This window comes from Panicum virgatum, chromosome 2N (genome assembly GCF_016808335.1).
Source record: "Panicum virgatum strain AP13 chromosome 2N, P.virgatum_v5, whole genome shotgun sequence".
In the NCBI taxonomy this organism is placed as follows: domain Eukaryota; kingdom Viridiplantae; phylum Streptophyta; class Magnoliopsida; order Poales; family Poaceae; genus Panicum; species Panicum virgatum.
In genome coordinates, this window is record NC_053146.1 from 35,572,240 (window position 1) to 35,592,558 (window position 20,319).

The window sequence follows — 20,319 nt, forward strand, 5'->3', positions numbered from 1 at the left end:
CAACCAGAGTAGGAACTACTACTACGAAGCAGTGCAACCTGAACGGCAAGTATAGTTTTTTTTTTTTTTTTGGAGAACGGCAACTCGGCAAGTATAGCTGAACGGTAATGTACGGAGCCCAATGTCACATTGCATGGTAAACTTGCCCAATTTCCTAATCCAGCCCAGCCCATCAAGCCCAAATCAAGTCCATCATGGATTTTGCTGTTACTTTGGATTTTCTTTCTACTCCCCAATCAAGGCGGACAGCAGGAGGAGGAGAGAGAGGGAGAAGATGGAGGGCAGGGAAGAGGAGCGGAAGGGCATCAGCGGCGGCGGCGCCGCCGTCTCGGCCCCGGGGGCGAACCTGAAGGACCTAGTGTCGAGGGAATACTACGGCCACAAGAAGAAGGTAAGGCCTCTCACTCCCCCGCAATATCCCCCCAAAAGAGAAGCCGTCGCAGTTTCTTCGGGAGCCCCTAAAACCCTAAGTCTCGCAAGAAGAAAAAGAATCCAAGTTCCAACCTTTTGCATCTTCCGGTTCCAGTTCGTAGGGAGAGGCCCTAAAGCCCAATTTCACAAGCAGAATGAGGAACAAAGACGCAAAATCTGCAATCCTTGGGTGCTCCAGTTTGGTTTCTAGCTTTATTCTAATAAGGATCTAAGCGGGATCATGGTGACCCCATCCTGTTTTTTTTTTCGATTTTTGCGGCGTATGGTTTCCCTTGTCATGGGACCGAAGGAAGAAGTTGTGGCGAAATTTGAGAGGAAATTAGTCTCGCTCTTCTCCTTAGAAACTTGAATGGAGTAATAATGTTGAGGCATTCTGAAAAAAGAAAAGAAAAGATCTTAGCTGCAGCCACAAATGCTTGTCAAGGAGTTTGGATGTAATAGGCAGTATTGCCTGTCTTTTGGTTTAACTCTGTTGCAGCAATGGAGCAGTTGCTCAAATAGTGACTTCCCAGTGCTTATCTAGCTTTGCAAAGTTGAAATGAGGAGAAATTAGTGTGGCGGGTTTCTTGGTTTCTTCTAGCACTTTGTTGATGGTGTTGGTAAACCGTCTTCATGATGATCTTCAAAGAAAAACTCCTCTACCCTAGTACCTGACAGTAGAAATTTAGCTATGTACGTGATGGTTTCTCTTTTCTTACTCTTTTGTCTGCATTTATTTGGTAATCTTATCAGTGTGGATCTTAATATTCTGGTATTTTTGTTGTTAGGTGCACTCTGTAGCATGGAACTGCCTAGGCACAAAGCTTGCTTCAGGATCGATTGATCATACTGCACGTGTTTGGAGCATTGATCCTCATGGCCATGTAACTTTCTCTCCTTTCATCACCACAAAGTTTCTTTTTACTAAATGGGATACACCTTTTTTGTTGTTATACTCTCCAATGTCCCTTTTTTGGTACAAGTCATATTGATAAATTTAAAAGGTCTACGTTATTTGTATATTTCCCATCTTATCAAACTGACAGCAATTTGTGACCTTAACCTTAAGAAAGCATAGCATTGGTAGAATGACAGTTCTCTATTCATGTAGTCATGTCGATTTTTGGCAATGTTAGGCTAGGCGCTAGGCGGTTTCTAGGCGGTGACCCACCGCCTAGAGCCTAGGCGAGCCTAGGCGTTTCAAAGCGGTTTGCTAGGCGGTGCCATATATATACGTATACATTTGTCATATACATCATATATACTTCTAAAAGAAAAGAAAAACAGAGGACCACTAAACCCTGAGTTGAAAAATAAGCCCATCAAAGCAGCCCAGCCCAGCAGCCCAACAACCGCCTTATCTCCTCCCCTCCCCTCCTCTCCTCTCCTCTCCTCTCGTTCCCCTTCCCGACGCCCCCTGCATCTCCTCTCGTTCTCAACGTCGCCGCCCCTGCCTCCATTCGCCTCTGCTTCCAGCCTTCCACCCTTCCTCCTCTTCCTCCGCGTGTGCCCCTGCCTCTCTCCTCCTCCTCCGCCGCCGCCGCCGCCGCCCGTCCCCTGCTTTCTCCTCCTCCGCTAGCGCCCGTCCTTGCCTCCTCCACCGCCGCCGCCGGCGCTCTCTGCTCTGCCTCCTCCCTCGCCAGCACCGCGCGGAGGGGAGCGGCCGGCGGGAGCAGCAGCCCCGCGCGGAGGGAGATCGGCGGCCCGGCGCGGAGGGAGACCGGCGAAGGTGCTCCGCTCGCCTAGGGGTCCGCCTACCCCCTAGGCGAGGCGGTACCCTGCCGCCTAGCGCATAAGTGCGCCTAGGCAGGCGCGGAATAGCGCCTTGTGAACATTGATTTTTGGTGTGATATGCCCAAGAAGGGTGAATGCTACTACTTTTACAATCCTATCTTTACAACTTGAGTATTGCAGAAATTTTATCATCAGCCGTAAGAACGACATTACTTTTCTTTATTTGTGCATCAGAGTGGAATTTATCTCACGTTTTATACTATCAAATTTTCTTCACTGCAACCTGTGCTAAATCATTGAATTTTATTGCACAGTCGAAGGTTAAAGATATTGAACTGAAAGGCCACACAGATAGTGTAGATCAGCTGTGTTGGGATCCAAATCATCCTGATACAGTTGCTACTGCAGCTGCTGACAAGTCTATTCGTCTTTGGGATGCTCGAAGTAAGTAGCACACTTCATCCCTGATGGTGCTAGAATGCACAGTCTTAAGTCGATGAAATATATTTTTGAATTTGTTCTCTCCTATCGTCCACAATTGATATTATGGGGGAAAATTTCTTATGCAATAAATTTATGCGGCAGCTACGTGGTAAATACAATGCATTGCATTACTTGATATCTGGTGTATGATGATAAATTTTTTTTCTTGAACACGCAGGAGAAGCTGCGTATCTTTGTATTAGGAAGAGAGAATTGGTCCAATAACAATAACCAAACCTCCACCTTGGACCAGAATGGAGGATGGTGAAAAACAAAACCGTAAAGGACTCTAACAAAAAAAAAGTTGAAGAAAGGACCTGACCACTAACCGGCGCCCTACAGGTGCCTAAACCACTTGACCTATGCCGAGGGCCCTAAGCCTCTTAGCACCTGCAGCTTGCCAGAGATGTAGTTCATCTGAAAAAGATTGCAGGGCAAGCTGGAGGTTAGGACTTAGGAGCTGATCCTTCAAAGACACAAGCATTCCGATGTTTCCAGAGGATCCAAGCTTCAAGGATAACCAGCGAGTTAAATCCCTTTTTGTGCTGCTTAGATATTTTCCTCTAAGACTTCTTCCACCAATCCACAAAAGAGGTGGTCCTTCGGTTAGGGACCAGCGCGACCAGGTTCAGGGACTGCAGGATTGCAAAACAGAATTGTCTAGCAAACACAAAAGCAGCGAGGATGTGTTGAACTGTTTCTTGTTCTTGATCACAAAGGGGGCAGCGGTCCGGGTGGGGGAGTCCTCTTTTTTTGTAACCTGTCAGCTGTCCAACAGTGATCTCGGATGGCTAAACGTAGAAAGGTTTTGCACTTTCCGGGAGCCCATGACTTCCATAGTTGCGTCCATGGCTCGAAGGTGGTGGACCCAAAGAAATAAGCTCGGTAGGCAGATCTGGTTGAGAAGATGTCTGAGGATTAGAGCTTCCAGTGATGAACATCCTCCAAAACATTAAGAGTTATGTTCGAAATAGATTCATAGAGTTGCAAATACTCAGCCAGCCTGTGCCACCCTAACGCTTCCTTAATGTAAGCCACCCAGGTTAGTTCATGAAGGGCCTCGGCCACTGTTCTAGTTCTTCGCTCTTTTGGAGGCACACATTTGTGGACATTGGGTGCCAAATCTTTCAAGCACTGTCCATGTAACCAGCGATCAGACCAGAACAATGTGTTTGTTCCGTTGCCAACTGCGGTGGTGATCGAGATAGCAGACACAACAGCAGTATTCAGGTGGACAGGAATGTCTAAACCAGCCCAAGGGCGATCTGGTCTTGTTTTTTTCTATCCAAAGCCATCTCATTTGCAGCACCCATCCCATGACCTCGAGGTATGAATGCCCAGCCCTCCTAGCTCAAGTGGTTGCATGACCTTTCCTCAAGCCACCAAGCAGCATCCACCATTAGCCTCTTTTCTCCCCTTCCATAAAAAACTCCTTATTTTGTCGATTGCCTGGATGAACCACTTGGGATAATCTGTTCTCTTGTTATGATGATCTGTTGTGGTGGATGTTTACCTGCCAATCATATAATCATATTATATGTTTTTATCCTGCTTATCTCACACTTAGTGTCTCTTCAGGTGGAAAATGTCAAATTATTGAACTAAGTGGAGAAAACATCAACATCACATATAAACATGATGGTTCTCAGATAGCTGTTGGAAACAAGGTTTGTATATTTTTGGTAACACCAGGATTGGCACACACTTATAAGAAAACTGAACTGCATTAATCTGCTTATGCAATAACAAAAGATGGGTTATTCTATTGCCACATTCTTTGGGTTTATGACCTGTGTAAGTTCAGTAAATACCATACCATGACCAATTCTGCAACACATATAATAAAACAGTTTTTTTTTTCATTTTTTGTACATATTAATAGCTTGCATTGTTTTATTTCTGTAAGTGCCACAGTTTTTGCATTGCTGAATCATGCACCAGTGCCATTGCAATATAAAGTGGAACTATGTGCCTGAAGATATACATGTATACATATTAATCTATCATATATGAAATTGTGACGTGTTTTTCATTTTTTGGTTATTCATAGATGATAAGTATCCTGAGATTGTGAATGATTTAAGATACTTGTGGAAATCGGACATTGTTTTGGGGGGGAAAAATGCTTGTGATGTAATAAGCTGAATGCATTATTCATTAAATTGTCCACTCTATGTTGGCAAATTTCTAATTTTATCAAATTATACATCTACAGTAACAGTTGTTTTAATGTGTAGGAGGACGAACTGACGATATTGGATGTTCGAACGTTAAAAGTTGTTAAAAAACACAAGGCTAATTACGAGGTAAAATTGACATGATTTTTTAATTTAGACGTTACTGATTTATGTACCTTTCTGAGCTTTGCTTTTTTCAACTTCTTGCGGTTCACATTTTTGTTTACCTTTTGTAATGTGTTTCCATGAATCAATTGTTTCTTTTCTCATTTTACATTTCTGAATTTCAATATTAATTTCCTCAAGATGAATGAGATTGCATGGAATAAAGCTGGAGATCTATTCTACATCACTACTGGGCTAGGTAGGATACTAAGACACTTTTTCCTTCACTCTGCATAAATAAGATCACAATAATACTGAATAAATAAACAGTGTATTTACATTTGGCAGGTTTCATGTGCTACTAAATCAGACCAGTGAATAATATCGATGTTTCCACATGGTTTGGTGTTCATGCAGGACACATTGAGGTGGTTAAGGATCTTGAGTTTTTGAAGCCCTGCAAATTGAATGCTCATACAGCAGGGTGTTATTGCATCGCAATGGATCCCCTTGATAGGTATTTGTTTTTTTCATGGTTCTTCATTCATTTCTTACTATCCATGTGATATGCCTACCCGCTATTTCTGGATCACCCCTTGGGTACTTGTAATTTACACTAGATTAGTTGGGTTGTCTAGTCAGCTGTTTGCATTAACATTATCAAATGAGCACTATGAATGCTTTATGCAAATGGTTTCATTGTTAGTGACTTTAATTCCAATTATGACAAGCCCCAGTTAACCTATTCAGCTTATAATCTGGCTATTATACAACAACAACAACAATATAGCCTTTTGTCCTAAGCGAATTGGGGTAGGCTAGAGATGAAACCCAAAATACACACAGATCACGGTTCAGGCACGTTGATAGCTAGTCTCCAAGCGCTCCTATCCAAAGCTACCTCCTCAGAGATATCCCAATCTTTAAGGTCTCTCTTAACCAACTCGTCCCAAGTCAGTTTAGGTCTACCTCTACCCTTCTTTACCTTATTGACACGCTTTAGCACCCCACTACGCACCGGCGCCTCCGGAGGCCTCCGTTGGACATGTCCAAACCATCTCAACTGATGTTGGGTAAGTTTCTCCTCAATTGGTGCCACCCCTACCCTTTTTCGAATAACTTCGTTTCGGACTCTATCCCTCCTTGTGTGCCCGTAAAACCACCGCAACATCCGCATTTCTGCTACACTCAGTTGCTGGACATGTCGCCTTTTTGTAGGCCAACATTCAGCACCGTATAACATCGCCGAGCGAATCGCTGTCCTATAGAACTTACCTTTTAGCTTTTGTGGCACCCTCCTGTCACAGAGGACGCCAGAAGCTTGACGCCATTTCAACCAGCCAGTTGAGATTCTATGCCTAACATTTTCATCAATGTCGCCATCTTTTTGTAGCATTGAACCTAAATACCGAAAAGTGTCCTTCTGGGCCACCACTTGCCCATTGAGACTAACGTCACCACCCTCATGCCTAGATGCGCTGAAATCGCACATCATGTACTTGGTCTTGGTCCTACTAAGTCTGAACCCTTTTGACTCTAATGTGCGTCTTCACAGCTCTAACTTCCTATTAACCCCTGCTCTACTCTCGTTAACTAGCACCACATCATCAACAAAGAGCATACGCCAAGGGATATCACCTTGTATGTCCCTTATGATCTCATCCATCACCAAAACAAATAAATAAGGGCTCAATGCCGATCCCTGATGTAGGCCTATGTTAATAGAAAAGTCAGTGGTGTCGCCACCACATGTCCGGACAAACGTCATCGCATTCTTGTACGAGGGTAATGTACTTAGTTGGGACTTTGTGCTTCTCTAAGACCCACCACATGACATTTCTCGATACTTTGTCGTACGCCTTCTCGAGGTCAATAAAGATCATGTGCAAGTCCTTTTTCTGCTCCCTATATCTCTCCATCAATTGTTGTATTAGGAAAATCGTCTCCATGGTCGACCTTCCAGGCATAACCTAAGCTGGTTTTGGGTCACACTTGTCACTCTTCTTAGGCGGTGCTCAATAACCCTCTCCCAGAGCTTCATTATATGGCTCATCAGCTTAATCCCACGGTAGTTAGTACAACTCTGAACATCTCCCTTGTTTTTGAAGATCGGTGCTAATATACTCTTCTCCATTCTTCAGGCATCTTGTTTGACCGAAAAAAGAGGTTAAAAAGCTTAGTTAACTATACTATCGCTCTGTCACCTAGGCATCTCCACACCTCAATGGGGAACCATCAGGGCCCATCGCTTTACCGCCCTTTATCCTCTTCAAAGCCTCCCCGATCTCTGCCTCCTGAAATCTCCTCACAAAACGTCTGTTGGTATCGTCAAAAGAGTCATCTAGCTCAAAGGTAGTGCTCTCATTCTCCCCATTAAACAGCTTGTCGAAGTACTCTCGCCATCTTCCCTTGATCTCGTCATCTTTCATTAGAAGTCGATCTGTCCCATCCTTGATGCATTTTATTTGGTTGATGTCCCGTGTCTTCCGCTCGCGGATCTTAGTCATCCTATAAATGTCCTTCTCCCCTTCCTTCGTGCCTAGTCGCTGATACAGGTCATCATACGTCTTACCCTTTGCTACACTCATAGCTCGCTTTGCAGCCCTTTTCGCTAATTTATAGCCCTCGATGTTGGTTGCACTATTGTCAAGGTGGAGGTGCTTGAAACATTCCTTCTCCTTAATAGCCCTTTGCACCTCGTCATTCCACCACCAGATGTCTTTCCCTTCCTGTTTGCCTTCCCTACTCACGCCAAGCACATCTGAGGCCACCTTCCGGACGCATGTCGCTATCTTTAGCCACATGTCGTTAGCATCTTCTCCTTCTTCCCAAGGCCCCTCACCTAGCATCCTCTCCTTAAACGTTTGCGCCGCTTCCCCTCTAAGCTTCCACCACTTCGTTCTCGTAATCTTGGCACGTTTGTCCCGGTGGACACGTACCCGACAACGAAAGTCCGCCACCACAAGCTTGTGTTGAGGGACAACACACTCCTCAGGTATCACCCTGCTATCTAAGCAATCCTAATATAATATATTTTTTTGAAATCATATATTTAACTTCATCTTTGGATAAAAGATGAGATTATGTCCTAGCAACCTTGGACTCTCGCAGTGATTGATTTACTAGGATATACTTACCTGTGAGTTTTAAAGGATGGAATTGCCAAGCCCATGTACAATAATGAATTCAGAATTTGCATAATGAAGATGCAAATTAGCATGCCAGTGGACCTAGATTCTGTCTATGGCTCTATGCTCTATATACGGTGACCTTACTGTGAGGTTCAACAAACTATCACATAGATTGATTTGTAGAAACAGCCTAATGTATCTGTTATACCAGGTCCTGTCTGGAAGCCTTATATTTGATGCCATCTCTGTGATGGTACTGAACTACTTCTCTATCTTATCTCTTCTGTATCTCTATCTCTACTTTTATTACTAAAGCGAGCAATGATTCCTTGGTCCGTCAATCAGAGTTCTAATTAGAATTTGGGTGACCTTATGTTAAGGGTCTGAGACCGTTTAGAATTAGCGTTTGGCGAGTAAAATAGAAAAAGTCTGAAGTCCTCAACTGGCAAGTCCTCAACCGACACGTACTATGTTATTAAAAAATACATATGCTATATAATATATACATTTTTATATACTAATCAATATATTTATATGGCTTCCCATTGCAACGCACGGGCATATTTGCTAGTAATTTATAAAGCGACTATCTCTTGTTATTTTTCCACAAGGATATGGAAATAATTCTCAAGCATTTCTGTAGCTGCCAGAGTTTTGTACCCAGTTCTGCCAGTTGTCTGGTTTACTTTTGCTCTGATATTTAAAGATATTATTATAAGTGTTTTGCTGATGACAGTTACAAATTGTTTTGATGTAGGTACTTTGCTGTTGGAAGTGCAGATTCACTTGTCAGTCTTTGGAATGTCAAGGAGTTGCTATGCATTAGAACCTTCACAAAACTTGAGTATGTTTTCCTTCAGCTTACCTTGCAATATTGCATGACATCATAGCAATATTTTTTAATATTGTATAATTCTGTACATGAATTCTCACTAGTATTGTATTTTTTTTTGTAAGATATGAGTTAGGATTTGAGATTTTTTGTGGGAAAGCAGCAGCTCTGCTTATCCAGTGGTAGTAAAGTGCGTTGGGGGGGGGGGGGGGGGGGGGGGGCGGTAGTACTTTAGTGTTGTATTCATTGGTTGTTAATGATTTTTTTCCTGGGGGTTAGGATAGGGTGCTGAGCGAAGAAATTTGTGGGTGTTTATGGCTTGCGGTCTTGCATCCACTTCAGTAGTTTCCTTACTGTAAACTACATAAAATTTATGTTTTTTAGTTTTGATGAGCTCACAAATATTTGTATATGTTTTTAATTTCTTTTTTCTCTTAGGTCGCCAGTAAGAACGGTTAGCTTCAATCATACTGGAGAATTCATTGCATATGCCAGTGAAGACCCTTTCATTGATATTGTGAGTGGTTACACTCAGCGAAATTTCCTTTTAATTTGAGAAAACAAATACTTTTTACTCAAAAGTATAGTTCTTTTAACACTTTCTCCTTCCATCAGGCCAATGTTGAGACTGGACGATCGGTTCATCAGATTCCATGTAAAGCAGCTATGAATAGCGTTGAATGGAATCCCAAGTACAACCTCCTGGCCTACGCAGGGGACGACAAGAACAAATACGCTGATGAAGGTATGGTTGCTGCAGTTCAATCCTTTAGTTTGGCCTGTACAAAGAAATGCCGGAAAAGCGTTAAAACTACACCTGTTAACAGCTGGGCCATCTTATTGTAGAAAATTGATGTGCACATGTTCCCGCTGATAAGGCTTTGGTGGTGACGATCTAAAGTTTTTAATAGGTATTTACATTTGTTTTTTTCTTCTTGCAGGTGTTTTCCGGATATTCGGATTTGAAACACATAACTGATGCTGACTAGACTCCCATCATGTAGTTCTCGTAGATTTACTTGGGATCTATATGTGTTGATATATTTTTGGGCGTTCAATGCAACCTTGATATTTATTAATATTATGCTAGCCTAAACTGATCAGTATTGCTTCATTGTACCATAGAAATACCGTGCGACTTTTACCATTTTTCTTGTGCTCATAGGATTCATACTGCTCACTCCTATTTCTTTGCTTAGGAAACATTAGATTTTGTATTCTACGGAAAATTAATGGTTAAAGTTCTGAGTGCGGTGCGCCGGGAGGGCGGGGTGCACCACCTGAACCGGAGGCGGCGTTCTATGGGGCGGGACCGCGGGAGACACGAGTCAGTGTGCCACGACTCACGAACGGGAGACCTGGGCAGTAGCGCATTTGTCCAATCACGTCGTCCAGGTCCACCGACGCCTGATCTGCGAGCTCACCGCAAGACACGGCGCGTGTGCGTGCTGCTGCCAGGAGGAGCAGCGTTGCCACTTCATGAGGACGGTGGAGCAGAGCTTTGGAGACCGCAAGAGTGAGAGGGATCATGATGAGGGAAATGCTTCCGCTGTTCCGCACCATAGTTAAGGGAAAAGAGCAGGGAGTGGATGGAAAAGCCAACATAATGGCATTTAAGGCAAAAAATATTTTATGGCAATGAGGGAAGTTTGAAAATTTTAATGGCATACAAGTGCTATAATTTTTAGTGGCATTGAAGGAATTGCCTCGCAGGTAAAACATTATGGCAAAATAATTCAAAGAGATTTTACTACGCAACCTGACTTGGTGGTAGTTTCATGTAATATTTGCTGGAAATTTACTTTGCCAGCAAGCAGAAGAAATGAAGAGAGAACACATTCTAATTCAATAATGCAAAATACAATGGCGGCGCCTCCGGAGAACAACACTTCCAACTTCATGACGCTCATAATTATCAAAATCACTCAAACAGTACCATTTGCCTTCCAGTACCATCTCTGTCACTTTCTGATTCACTCAAGCAGAATATGTCAACAGAAAAACCTCTGCACACATTTCACGGACACAGGCATCTTACAGGGATTCAGATTCACAACAAAAGAATCCAAAAGCAGACACCACCTTCAGATGCTTGCATTGCAGGAATTCAAAAAAGGAAACCAACAAGAATCATATCATGCAGCTGAGATCGCCAAGCTCTTTTACTCATGCCCTGTACACATTGAAATGCTTCGCCCATCGCCGCGCCATGAATGGGTCATGGTAGTCCCGCCTCTCCGCACAGCAGCTCCTCTCGCCACCAACGCTCAGCCCCATCTCCCTCGCTCCACAGTACCGGTTGTCACCTTTCTCTTCAAATCCGACTGCAGTTTCGCCCGTCCTCAGCTGGTCCTCTCTTCCACCCTCCAGGTAACTGTAGCCAACCAGTATGAAGCCACAGTCTGCCACAAGGTCAAGCGGGATCCTTCGCTCTTCACCACCTCTCAGCTCGCCTAGCCTCACCATTCCCCCATGCTCCCCTATCCTCAGCTGGGTGTCACCTATCACGCCACCAAGCAAACGCGCCAGGAGTTCCTCAAACTCATGCATGATGAAGCCACTCTGCACCCCAAAACCAAGCCCGACATGGAACTGGTGAACCAGGATGTTGGAATGGTTCATGTCCACCCCAACACAGCTGCGGACTGGATGGTCAGACAAGTGAAGGATGCAGTTGCTTGGGTTCTGATGTGCCCGGTCCTCCAATATCTTCAGGCCTTTATGGATAGCTCCTACAGGATCAGTTCCGCCAACACAACAGAGGTGTTCAATGACCTGCAATGCCATTCTTTTTCCATGGGATGTCATCCGACGCAAGGGGAATGCACGGGTTGCGGTGGTAGCATTTGTGACAATGGCTAACCGGTCGATTGCCCTCATGGAGAAGACAACAAGTGCCATTGCCTGCTTCAAGAGCCTTAGATGTGGTCCATTAGGACTGGCAACCAGAACCAAGTCCATGGCTGGCTGCGGAGCAAGACTGACCGAGAGGTAAGCACGCCTTTGCCCGCTTGGTGAAGCTATCTGTGGTGGTGAAAGCATGGAGGAACTGCTGTATTGGCAGTGCTGTTGTAGTGGCAACATATGTCCACAGGGATAATGTCCGAGGAGATGATGATGTGCTGCCACCGGAGCTGGGATAAGGGCAAAGCGAAGACATGGGTCCACATGCTCAGTCAAAGTGTAAGGCTCAACCGGGTCATCATCGTTGTAGCGGGCAGCACGTATGGAGGACCTTCTGTTAACACGGGATGATGCAATGTTGTCATCAAGGATTCGAAGGATTGGATCCGACTGGTTGTGCAGCAATGGTGGAACCTTCAGATCACGTGGCAGCTCAGACCATTGGGCACGGCAAATAGGGCAGGTGATATTGCCATGCCGGATGTTGGAGGCAATGCATAGGAAGTGGAAAGAGTGGGAGCATTGTGCTGTGAAGATTCCTTGACTCTCAACATTGTCAACATCACTGCTGCTGGTGCTGCTGAGGAGCTCCAAACATATTGCACAAAGATTCTGAAATTAAAATCACAACATATTGCAACTGAATGCGATCAGAATACACATGAGAATTATTAAAAAGTAAACTTCATGTCTATGAAAGGCCACAAATAAATAAGTGCCAAAACTTAGGAGTAATCTAAAATAATAAAAATTCTCATTCTAGAATCCTTTTTTTGTGCGCGCTTCCTTCAATGCATCATTTAGCTCTAAGGTCTACTTCCATAACCGCCAAAACAAACCAGCCTTCAACACTAATTACTTTGATGGAGATGCTTGCAGGGCAATATATGGCAATTATCATATACATTGCAAGCTGGCCTATGTTGAATAAATAGGACTGCTCATCAGGAAAAAGGAAAAAGACCTCACCAGAATCCAAATTACTTGTTAACTCAGACACATCTTGTCCTAGGAACATTCTGTGATTCAAAATTTATCTTCAACATAAATTGTGTAATGCCATTGCAACCAAACTGGCGAAGAGGTGTACATTGCAAGAACATAGATCAGTAAATGTCCTTTCTGATCTTAAATTATAGAATTCTTTCACCAAAATATTAGCATTAAATCGCAAAAGACCTTCCTAATTGAAATGATGTTCTTTTCAAATAATTTAAAAAGACACTAGTTTTTTTTTGTCAAGATACCCCCTGTTGGTCACTGTCGACTATGACAAGGTGCTCATAAGTGACTGCTCTTACTTTTATGCAGCAGTAAGACCACACAAGTGTCCATGAACAGTAGCTGAAAAGTACCACAGCATCATAATACCGAAATTTTGAAACTTACGAAAGGCAAACACAATTCTAGGAGCCAATATTTGATGTCAATGTGGATGAACCTGAGACTTAATATGTGCACTAAAGAAATGTATGCAGCCTTTTTATACACCTGGGAATTGCAACCGTCATCCTTTCAAACCATTGAAAATGAAGATAGAAACTACAGATGTCTTGATCATCAATATTTGAAACATTATTACCACATTTGTTCTGTCTGAAGAGCTTTAATCCTCAACGTAGTGACCTCATAAATTATTTTCTTTCAAAAAACAGCTTGCCTTGGAGAGGACAACCTTCACCCTTGACCATTCTAAAGGGGGTCTAGAGTGAAGAACACAACATCGAGATATTCTAATTGCTAGTTACCAGCAAATTGACTTTTAGCTTGTCACCGCTACCATAACTAATCAGTTTGTCTCTTGTTATCATTAGCTTGTCTCTTGCCATCGTAATCATTCTTAGGAAAACATGATCATGATCTCTTCACTAGTTCATTAGTTAGAGAAAAGTTTCTTTTAAATAAAAAATCTCCATTATTGAGATTGTCCAAATTAAAAATCGTACATTTAAGTAAAAAAATAGAAAAAAAAGTGTGAATAGAAAAAAGGGGAATGTAAGTGGACATATAGCTGGTACCTTGTCAGCCACTCTGGTGCTTGTGGGTTCCTCCATCTTTTGCTGCTCTCCATCACTGTTGTCTGCAGGCGCATTCAGTGCCGAGCATGAGATCTGCATATATCACAACCCACAATGAGTTATGGAATAGGATATACATGTGCGCTGCAATACAGCTGCATTCAAGAAACTGTTCAGATTGCTTGAACAATAAATACGAAAAACAGTGAAAAAAAGACAGGCAAGGTTGTCAATGATATCAAGGACACATGTGAGTTCAAAAAATTCTAGAAACACATACCCATCATATGGTCATTGCTTACACTGCTGAAAAATTTGCACTGTAACCGCTAACAGACAAGTTACTGGATACCATGTTGGTCTATGGTCCTAAGGAAGGTGAATGTTGCGAATGAAAGGAAGAAAAGAATGCCCTTTTTAAAGAAAGAAGGGAAATTTCTAGGGAACAGCTACTGCTCTAATAAAAATATGTGGCGTATGCATAGCAACTTGCAACAATCGCCACCGATCCTCAAATAAGGGAAAAGGTACCAACAGTACCCAAGATAATGCGTGGCCCCTCACATGAACGATAATGGATCCAGAATGCTACATGTCCAGATTTTTCAACCTTATTTAGATGGCTGGATCAAGAGTCAAAATTTGAAGAAAACAAGGTGACCGTAACTTGGTATGGTTGGCCGTTGTGGAGGGTGCGTCGGAATTTCAAATTTACTCCTAATATTTCTCCCAGGGTACCAGTACAAGATAAGATGGTGAGAAAGCCAGAGCAATAATTCCCTTTAATGGGTGGATAGTACCAAGAACTGCAAACCAGCTAGGTTGAGAAAAGACTACTAGTACTCGGGACACCTATGAATAAAACGAAGGCAAAAGGATTGTGATTCTTGTTGAAATCCATATCTAGCCCTTATTTGCATTTTTTCAGTAAAGAAAATGCCAAAACCAACCAACAAGTAAGGCATTTGGGGCACCCTTTCTGTTGGATGAGATGAATCTAAATGAGGCAAGAGGCAGAAACTTCTGCTTTCGATGGAAGCACGCCAACAACCACGCCTAAAACTGAATGGGGTGCATAAAAACAAAATGCAGTTAAGAAAAGTCTGAAAGGGACAGAGGAAAAAGAGCAAGAAACTAGAAGCCAGAACAGGACAGGAGATAGATGCATTGATGTTGCGGGTGGAAAATCAAAATTTACTCAATCCAATGTAAGTGGATGCCTGAATCCTTTTTCTTTTGTACAACAGCTGCAGTTAACTAGGAACTTGCACAAATAGACATGGAATCTTGTTTTCTTGAAAATAAAACAACGGGAGCCAAGAAAACAGAGCAAGTCTGATGGGATTGTGAACAATGCAGCAAAGATGAGCCATTTCTTGGACCCTTTTCACCAAGAACAGCTGCCGTTAAATCCTTGGAAGCAAGAGGATAGGACATGGAGTGAGAGATAGGCGCATACAGTCTTGGAGGAAGGCGGGGAGGGACTGGCGGCGTAGGAGAAGAAAGCGGCGCAGGAGAGGCCGATCCGCTTGGCCGCCGCCCTTCGCCACCTCGCGAGCGTCCCCTCGGCAGCGCCGTCACCGCCGGCGCATCCCCCCACCATTGCTCCCTCTCTCGCTCCTGCCCTACCCACTCAACTGCCTACACCACCATAACCTCTTGCTCACTCCAGTCTGCTTTTCTCTTCTTTGGTCTTTGCTTTGCTGCTTTCCCAGACTCACCTAGGTGGAGGTGTAAACGCTACCCTCTGGCTGCCTTCTTGGTTTTGTACAAAGAGCAAGCTGTGCAAGAAAGATGACGGCTCTCTCTCTCTCTCTCTCTCTCTCTCTCTGCGCTACTGGTGAGGTGAGCAGAGTTGGCTATTGCAAATGTAGCCTTGTCATTTTCTCATTTGGATTTTGGACCTACTCCTCAAATGAAAACAAGTGGTGAACTGGTGATCCATTGCTTTCATACTGTGCCAGCCATTGCTTGGAGCCGAGCTTTTTGCATTTAGACCATCCTCGGAAGTGGGCTTCGGAGGAATGTCATCGTGAAAGAGGATTTCGCCAAATTGCCATTATGAAACGATGTTCATCCGGTAGAATGCCATCCAAGAGGTTTTAGACACTTTTTTCCTGTATTGCCCCTGCCCCTGCCCTCTGTGTTTTTTTTTCACGTGGACGGAACGGAAGAGTTCCTCTCTCTGTTTTCTTTCGCTCCTCGCTCGTCTTCTCCGCGCGACGGGTTTTTTACATTTTTACCACTATAAGGAAGGTCACTCGCTGGTTTAGCACGCTTAAACGGGCCCCTACAGATTTAGCACTACTGTAGCTGGAAATCTTACGTTTTTACCACTTTTGCCTACGTGGCAGGACACGGCGGCAGGCCACGTTGGCGCCCGGTCAGCAAGGCGAGGCGAAATGTCCTTTGTGCCCCCGCCCCTTTGTTCATGTGCCCGTGACCCCCGGTCCAGCCCGTTGACCGCTCCCACTCTCCTCACCCCCCTCTCGCTATCCCGCCGCCGCCGACGCCTTTCTTCCCCACTGCGCCGCCGCCTCACGCCTCCCCCAGCGCAACGGCGGCCAGGGCTCTTGCCATGGTGACCGCAATTCCATTCCGCCGCGACTAAGGGAAAGGTACGTGGGCTTGTTTCCTCATGGCCACCCGCTGCGATTAGGGTTAGGTTTTGCGGGATCTCAGGTTTTGCGGCTTTTGATTTCTTGTTTCTCGGTTCAGGCGTGTGATGTAATAGGTCGCCATCTCCCGTGGCCGCAATGGATCCTTGTGATTATCCTCCCTGGTGAGTTCTTAAGCTCCACCCGATGAATGTGTCTACTATGCATAGCAAGAGCGTGTGTGGGTCCTCATTTGTCTTCATTATTTATGATGACGCCTACGCCTGAACCGAGAAACAAGAAATCAAAAGCCGCAAAACCTGAGATCCCGCAAAACCTAACCCTAATCGCAGCGGGTGGCCATGAGGAAACAAGCCCACGTACCTTTCCCTTAGTCGCGGCGGAATGGAATTGCGGTCACCATGGCAAGAGCCCTGGCCGCCGTTGCGCTGGGGGAGGCGTGAGGCGGCGGCGCAGTGGGGAAGAAAGGCGTCGGCGGCGGCGGGATAGCGAGAGGGGGGTGAGGAGAGTGGGAGCGGTCAACGGGCTGGACTGGGGGTCACGGGCACATGAACAAAGGGGCGGGGGAACAAAAGACATTTCGCCTCGCGTTGCTGACCGGGCGCCAAAGTGGCCTGCCGCCGTGTCCTGCCACGTAGGCAAAAGTGGTAAAAATGTAAGATTTCTAGCTACAGTAGTGCTAAATCTGTAGGGGCTCGTTTAAGCGTGCTAAACCAACGAGTGACCTTCCTTATAGTGGTAAAAATGTAAAAAAAAACCCGCGCGACCGTGCGGCGCCAGCGCTTGGCGAGCGCGCTCCCCACTCCGAGCCCGCGCCCTCACGCTCGCTCCTGCCGGCGCCCGCGAGCGCTCGCACCTGGCCGCCCTCATGCCCAGCCCGTCGACGGCGAGCGCGCTCACGGCGAGGCCGACGCGCGCGCCGAGGCCAGGCTCGCAGCAAGGCGGCCCCAACGGGGGAGCAAGTCCTCAGAGGTGGTCTCGCCGCGGGAGGCGGGCTCGGCGCGGGGAAGATGGCCTCGACAGGCGAGGTGCCCTCGCCGCGAGCCGAGCCTCGGCGAGCACGGCGGCCTCGCCGCGAGGAAGCCCCGGTGCGGGAGCCAGTGCTCGGAGGTGGCCTCGCCGTGCGAGGCGGCAGTCGGCCGGAGGAGGCCCCAGCTGCTGCGTCCTCTCATAAGAGAAGACTTAAAAGTGATACAATATCAGTCCCAGGAGGCTGATAACACTTTTATTACATCAGATGGTACATCACCGTACAACTCTACGCAGAAGTGGGCAGTGAAGCGCCACTATCGTGAGGATAACAACTAACACCCACACAACGATATTAACTACGAAGAGGGGGTCATCAGAGTCTTGCACCATACGGAACTTCCTGCGGGTGACCCTATCCACAGGCAAGGTTGGGTGCAGGACGGAACCTCTACTCAACGTCTTCGGGAACGAAATCTGGATCTTTCTCTGTAAAAATTAAGAATGGGGTGAGTACAAACGTACTCAGCAAGTCCAACCACACCCACAGAGGGGGTATAAACAGAATATAATGCACAGGATAAACCAAGGATAAGGCTAGGGTTTATTTTGCGGAAAGCTAATTTGATGCAGGGGTTTATTTGAAAGAAAGGGGTTTTCGAAGCCATTATCTTGCACTGAGTAACACGTAGGGTTGATCCACACAGGATCCCAGTTTTAAGTTGCTACTGGACTCCTCACCCTCCGTAGCACACGGCACAGCTGCCGGACACTTTTCCAAAACAACTCACGCCAACCCATCCATTCCCAGAAGAAACACTAGTTATGTAACCACACCGTAACTCACCCAATACCGTGGGCACGGCTATTCGAATAGATTTTAACTCTGCAGAGGTGTGCAACTTTACCCACAAGCGGGGTACCACAGCTCGATCACCGTAGTGTCGGTGCAGATCCCAACAAAGCCATTACCCACCTTAGCTAGACCTGACTAGCCATCACGGGATCCACCAATGGGTTATTGACCTGTCACAGAGGTTTTAACCGGGGCATAAGTCACACAGAGCTAATCCCTTCTCCTTGATCACCCGTTGCTCTCAGCTCTCCTGATGGCTATCAGACTAACTAGTGGGGTTTATGCTAAGCCGTTGCCCATTCAAAGGTCGAGTGGTTTGCATGATAGTTGAGTTAGGTGAGACGACACACCAACTCGGTCCTTAATTGTGACAAGATGGATATCTCCCTTCCTTGCTTAACCACACAGGTTAGAGCACACCATTCGGCAAATCACACAGAAATGCCATCCATCCTGCCTAAACTCATCTTTCGAAAGTTTCACATTTTCCCTTCCCACACGCACTCACGCATTTTCTTTATAAAACAAGTTGTACCGTGTATAAGGTCCTAAGCGTTCTAGCAGCGATTAACGTCCAAACAAATCACATTCAGACATTAATCTAGGTGGTCATGGAATGGTTATAACAAATCAAGGGGTGGCTATCCAATCATGTTTTCAGCAGGTAAAACATATGCAATTTTATAAAACAGGCCAATAGGTTGTGTTTATAAAAACTAGGACAAAATATGCATCAAAGGGTGGGATTGAACTTGCCGTCTTCAAAGCCTTCCGGGAAGTCCTGATCGAGGTGCTGTCCTTCGGGTTCGGGATCGTGGAACTGGTCCTCGTTCACTTGCTCGCAGTACTACTCGTCGACGGGTTCTCCCTCGTTCACACCGTGATCTACGACGTATACAAACAAACACACAATTAAGAAAAAGAAATGAAGGTTTTATCGTTGAGCTCGAATCGGAAATAATTAAGATATGGAGATAGGAGTAATATTTTTGGGCGGTTTCCTAATGGAATGGCCAAAACTATGTTAGAAATGGTGTGGTAAAGTTTCAAGTCGATCGGAGATTATTTGGCGCATGAAATGATAGGTTACAGAGAGATTTAGGGGTTAAATAAGGAGTCAGGGACCTGTTTGTAATTATTTCTGAGAAGACAAGGGCTTGATTGGTATTTTAGAAAATACCCGGGTTATTCTAAAAAAGGTCAGGGGTTTATTTAGAAATATGTTTATATGGGGGAAGGATTTATTTTGGAATATAATAAAGGGAAGGGTTTGATTTTCAAAAAGGCTAAAGGGTGGGAGGGCTCTTAAACAAATAGAAGAGAGAGGAGGGGGTTTTGTGGCAAAAAGCCACCTCCTTCCTCCTCCCTCCATGGGAAACAGAGGAAGGGAGGGGCAGTCGCCGGCGGCGTCTGGCCGGCGGCCCTGGGCCACGGTGGCGGATGGGAGGAGGGGGAAAAGGGGCAGGGAGGTGCGGGGTTTCGATCCCCCCCCCCCCTTGATTTCAGGGGAGAAGGCCCGCAGGGAGGGGAGCCATGGCGGCGGGCGGAGGCCGTCTCTGGCCGGCGCGGTGGTGGCGTTGTAGGGCCTGGCGGCGGCCGGAGCTAGGGGAAAGAGAGAGGGAACCAAGGGGGTTCTATCCCCCAACCTTGGCTCGGGCTGGGGCGCAGCGAGGAGGGGGCTCTGCGGTGGCCGGCGTTCTGGTGGCGGCGGTGCTAGGGAGTTGGAGGGAAGGCACGCGGTGGCGGAGGCGGTGGTGGTGGCCAAGAGCTGCACGAAGGTTCTACTTATAGGCCGGGAGAGGCGGTGGAGCGGTGGTGGCTGGTGGGGAGGCCGGCGAGCGGTGCTGGGTGGCTTTAACGGTGCTCGGCATCGCAGAGCGGAGTGGCGCCCGATTCGCAGCGGCGACGCGACGGCTCGAGCAAGGAGAACGCGCAGGGGGGAACGAGCACGTGGAGGGACCGGCTGCTCAGCTCGGCGTCGCGTTGCGCGGCTCGTGCGGTGAGGCGGGGCGTGGGCAGGGCGTGCGCCAAGGCGGCGAGGGGCTCGGCGTGCAGGAGCACGCGCACGCGCGCGTGGACGG

General features: G+C 46.1%; 2 protein-coding genes across 3 annotated transcripts; one reads left to right on the top strand and one right to left on the bottom strand.

Moving 5' to 3' along the window:
- Positions 1–217: 217 nt before the first annotated feature.
- LOC120660286 (THO complex subunit 3-like) lies at positions 218–10,044 on the top strand. Its single transcript, XM_039938721.1, has 11 exons — positions 218–391; positions 1,200–1,295; positions 2,460–2,589; positions 4,207–4,295; positions 4,866–4,934; positions 5,112–5,169; positions 5,328–5,427; positions 8,799–8,885; positions 9,312–9,390; positions 9,489–9,618; positions 9,815–10,044. Exons 1-11 carry the CDS (start codon positions 275–277, stop codon positions 9,850–9,852), a joined length of 993 nt encoding a protein of 330 aa, XP_039794655.1. The 5' UTR covers positions 218–274; the 3' UTR covers positions 9,853–10,044.
- A 652-nt stretch (positions 10,045–10,696) lies between these two features.
- LOC120660284 (E3 ubiquitin-protein ligase WAV3-like) lies at positions 10,697–15,632 on the bottom strand. Of its 2 annotated transcripts, none has more exons than XM_039938718.1 (3): positions 15,255–15,632; positions 13,796–13,888; positions 10,697–12,389 (listed from the first exon to the last, which is right to left on the bottom strand). In XM_039938718.1, the coding sequence occupies exons 1-3, from the start codon at positions 15,396–15,398 to the stop codon at positions 11,040–11,042; spliced, it is 1,587 nt and encodes a 528-aa protein (XP_039794652.1). In that variant the 5' UTR covers positions 15,399–15,632; the 3' UTR covers positions 10,697–11,039. The 2 variants fall into 2 exon arrangements, with proteins under 2 accessions (XP_039794652.1, XP_039794653.1); XM_039938719.1 differs by lacking the exon at positions 15,255–15,632 and adding an exon at positions 14,076–14,094.
- Between the last annotated feature and the right edge of the window lie 4,687 nt (positions 15,633–20,319).

Coding starts and splice junctions, on each gene's coding strand:
- LOC120660286 (XM_039938721.1), top strand. CDS start 275: ATGGAGGGCAGGGAAGAGGAGCGGAAGGGCATCAGCGGCGGCGGCGCC. Junction 5,170..5,327: donor CTACATCACTACTGGGCTAG/GTAGGATACTAA, acceptor GTGTTCATGCAG/GACACATTGAGGTGGTTAAG. Junction 5,428..8,798: donor GCAATGGATCCCCTTGATAG/GTATTTGTTTTT, acceptor GTTTTGATGTAG/GTACTTTGCTGTTGGAAGTG.
- LOC120660284 (XM_039938718.1), bottom strand. CDS start 15,398: ATGGTGGGGGGATGCGCCGGCGGTGACGGCGCTGCCGAGGGGACGCTC. Junction 13,889..15,254: donor CCCCGCCTTCCTCCAAGACT/GTATGCGCCTAT, acceptor TGATATATGCAG/ATCTCATGCTCGGCACTGAA. Junction 12,390..13,795: donor GCACCAGAGTGGCTGACAAG/GTACCAGCTATA, acceptor TTTTAATTTCAG/AATCTTTGTGCAATATGTTT.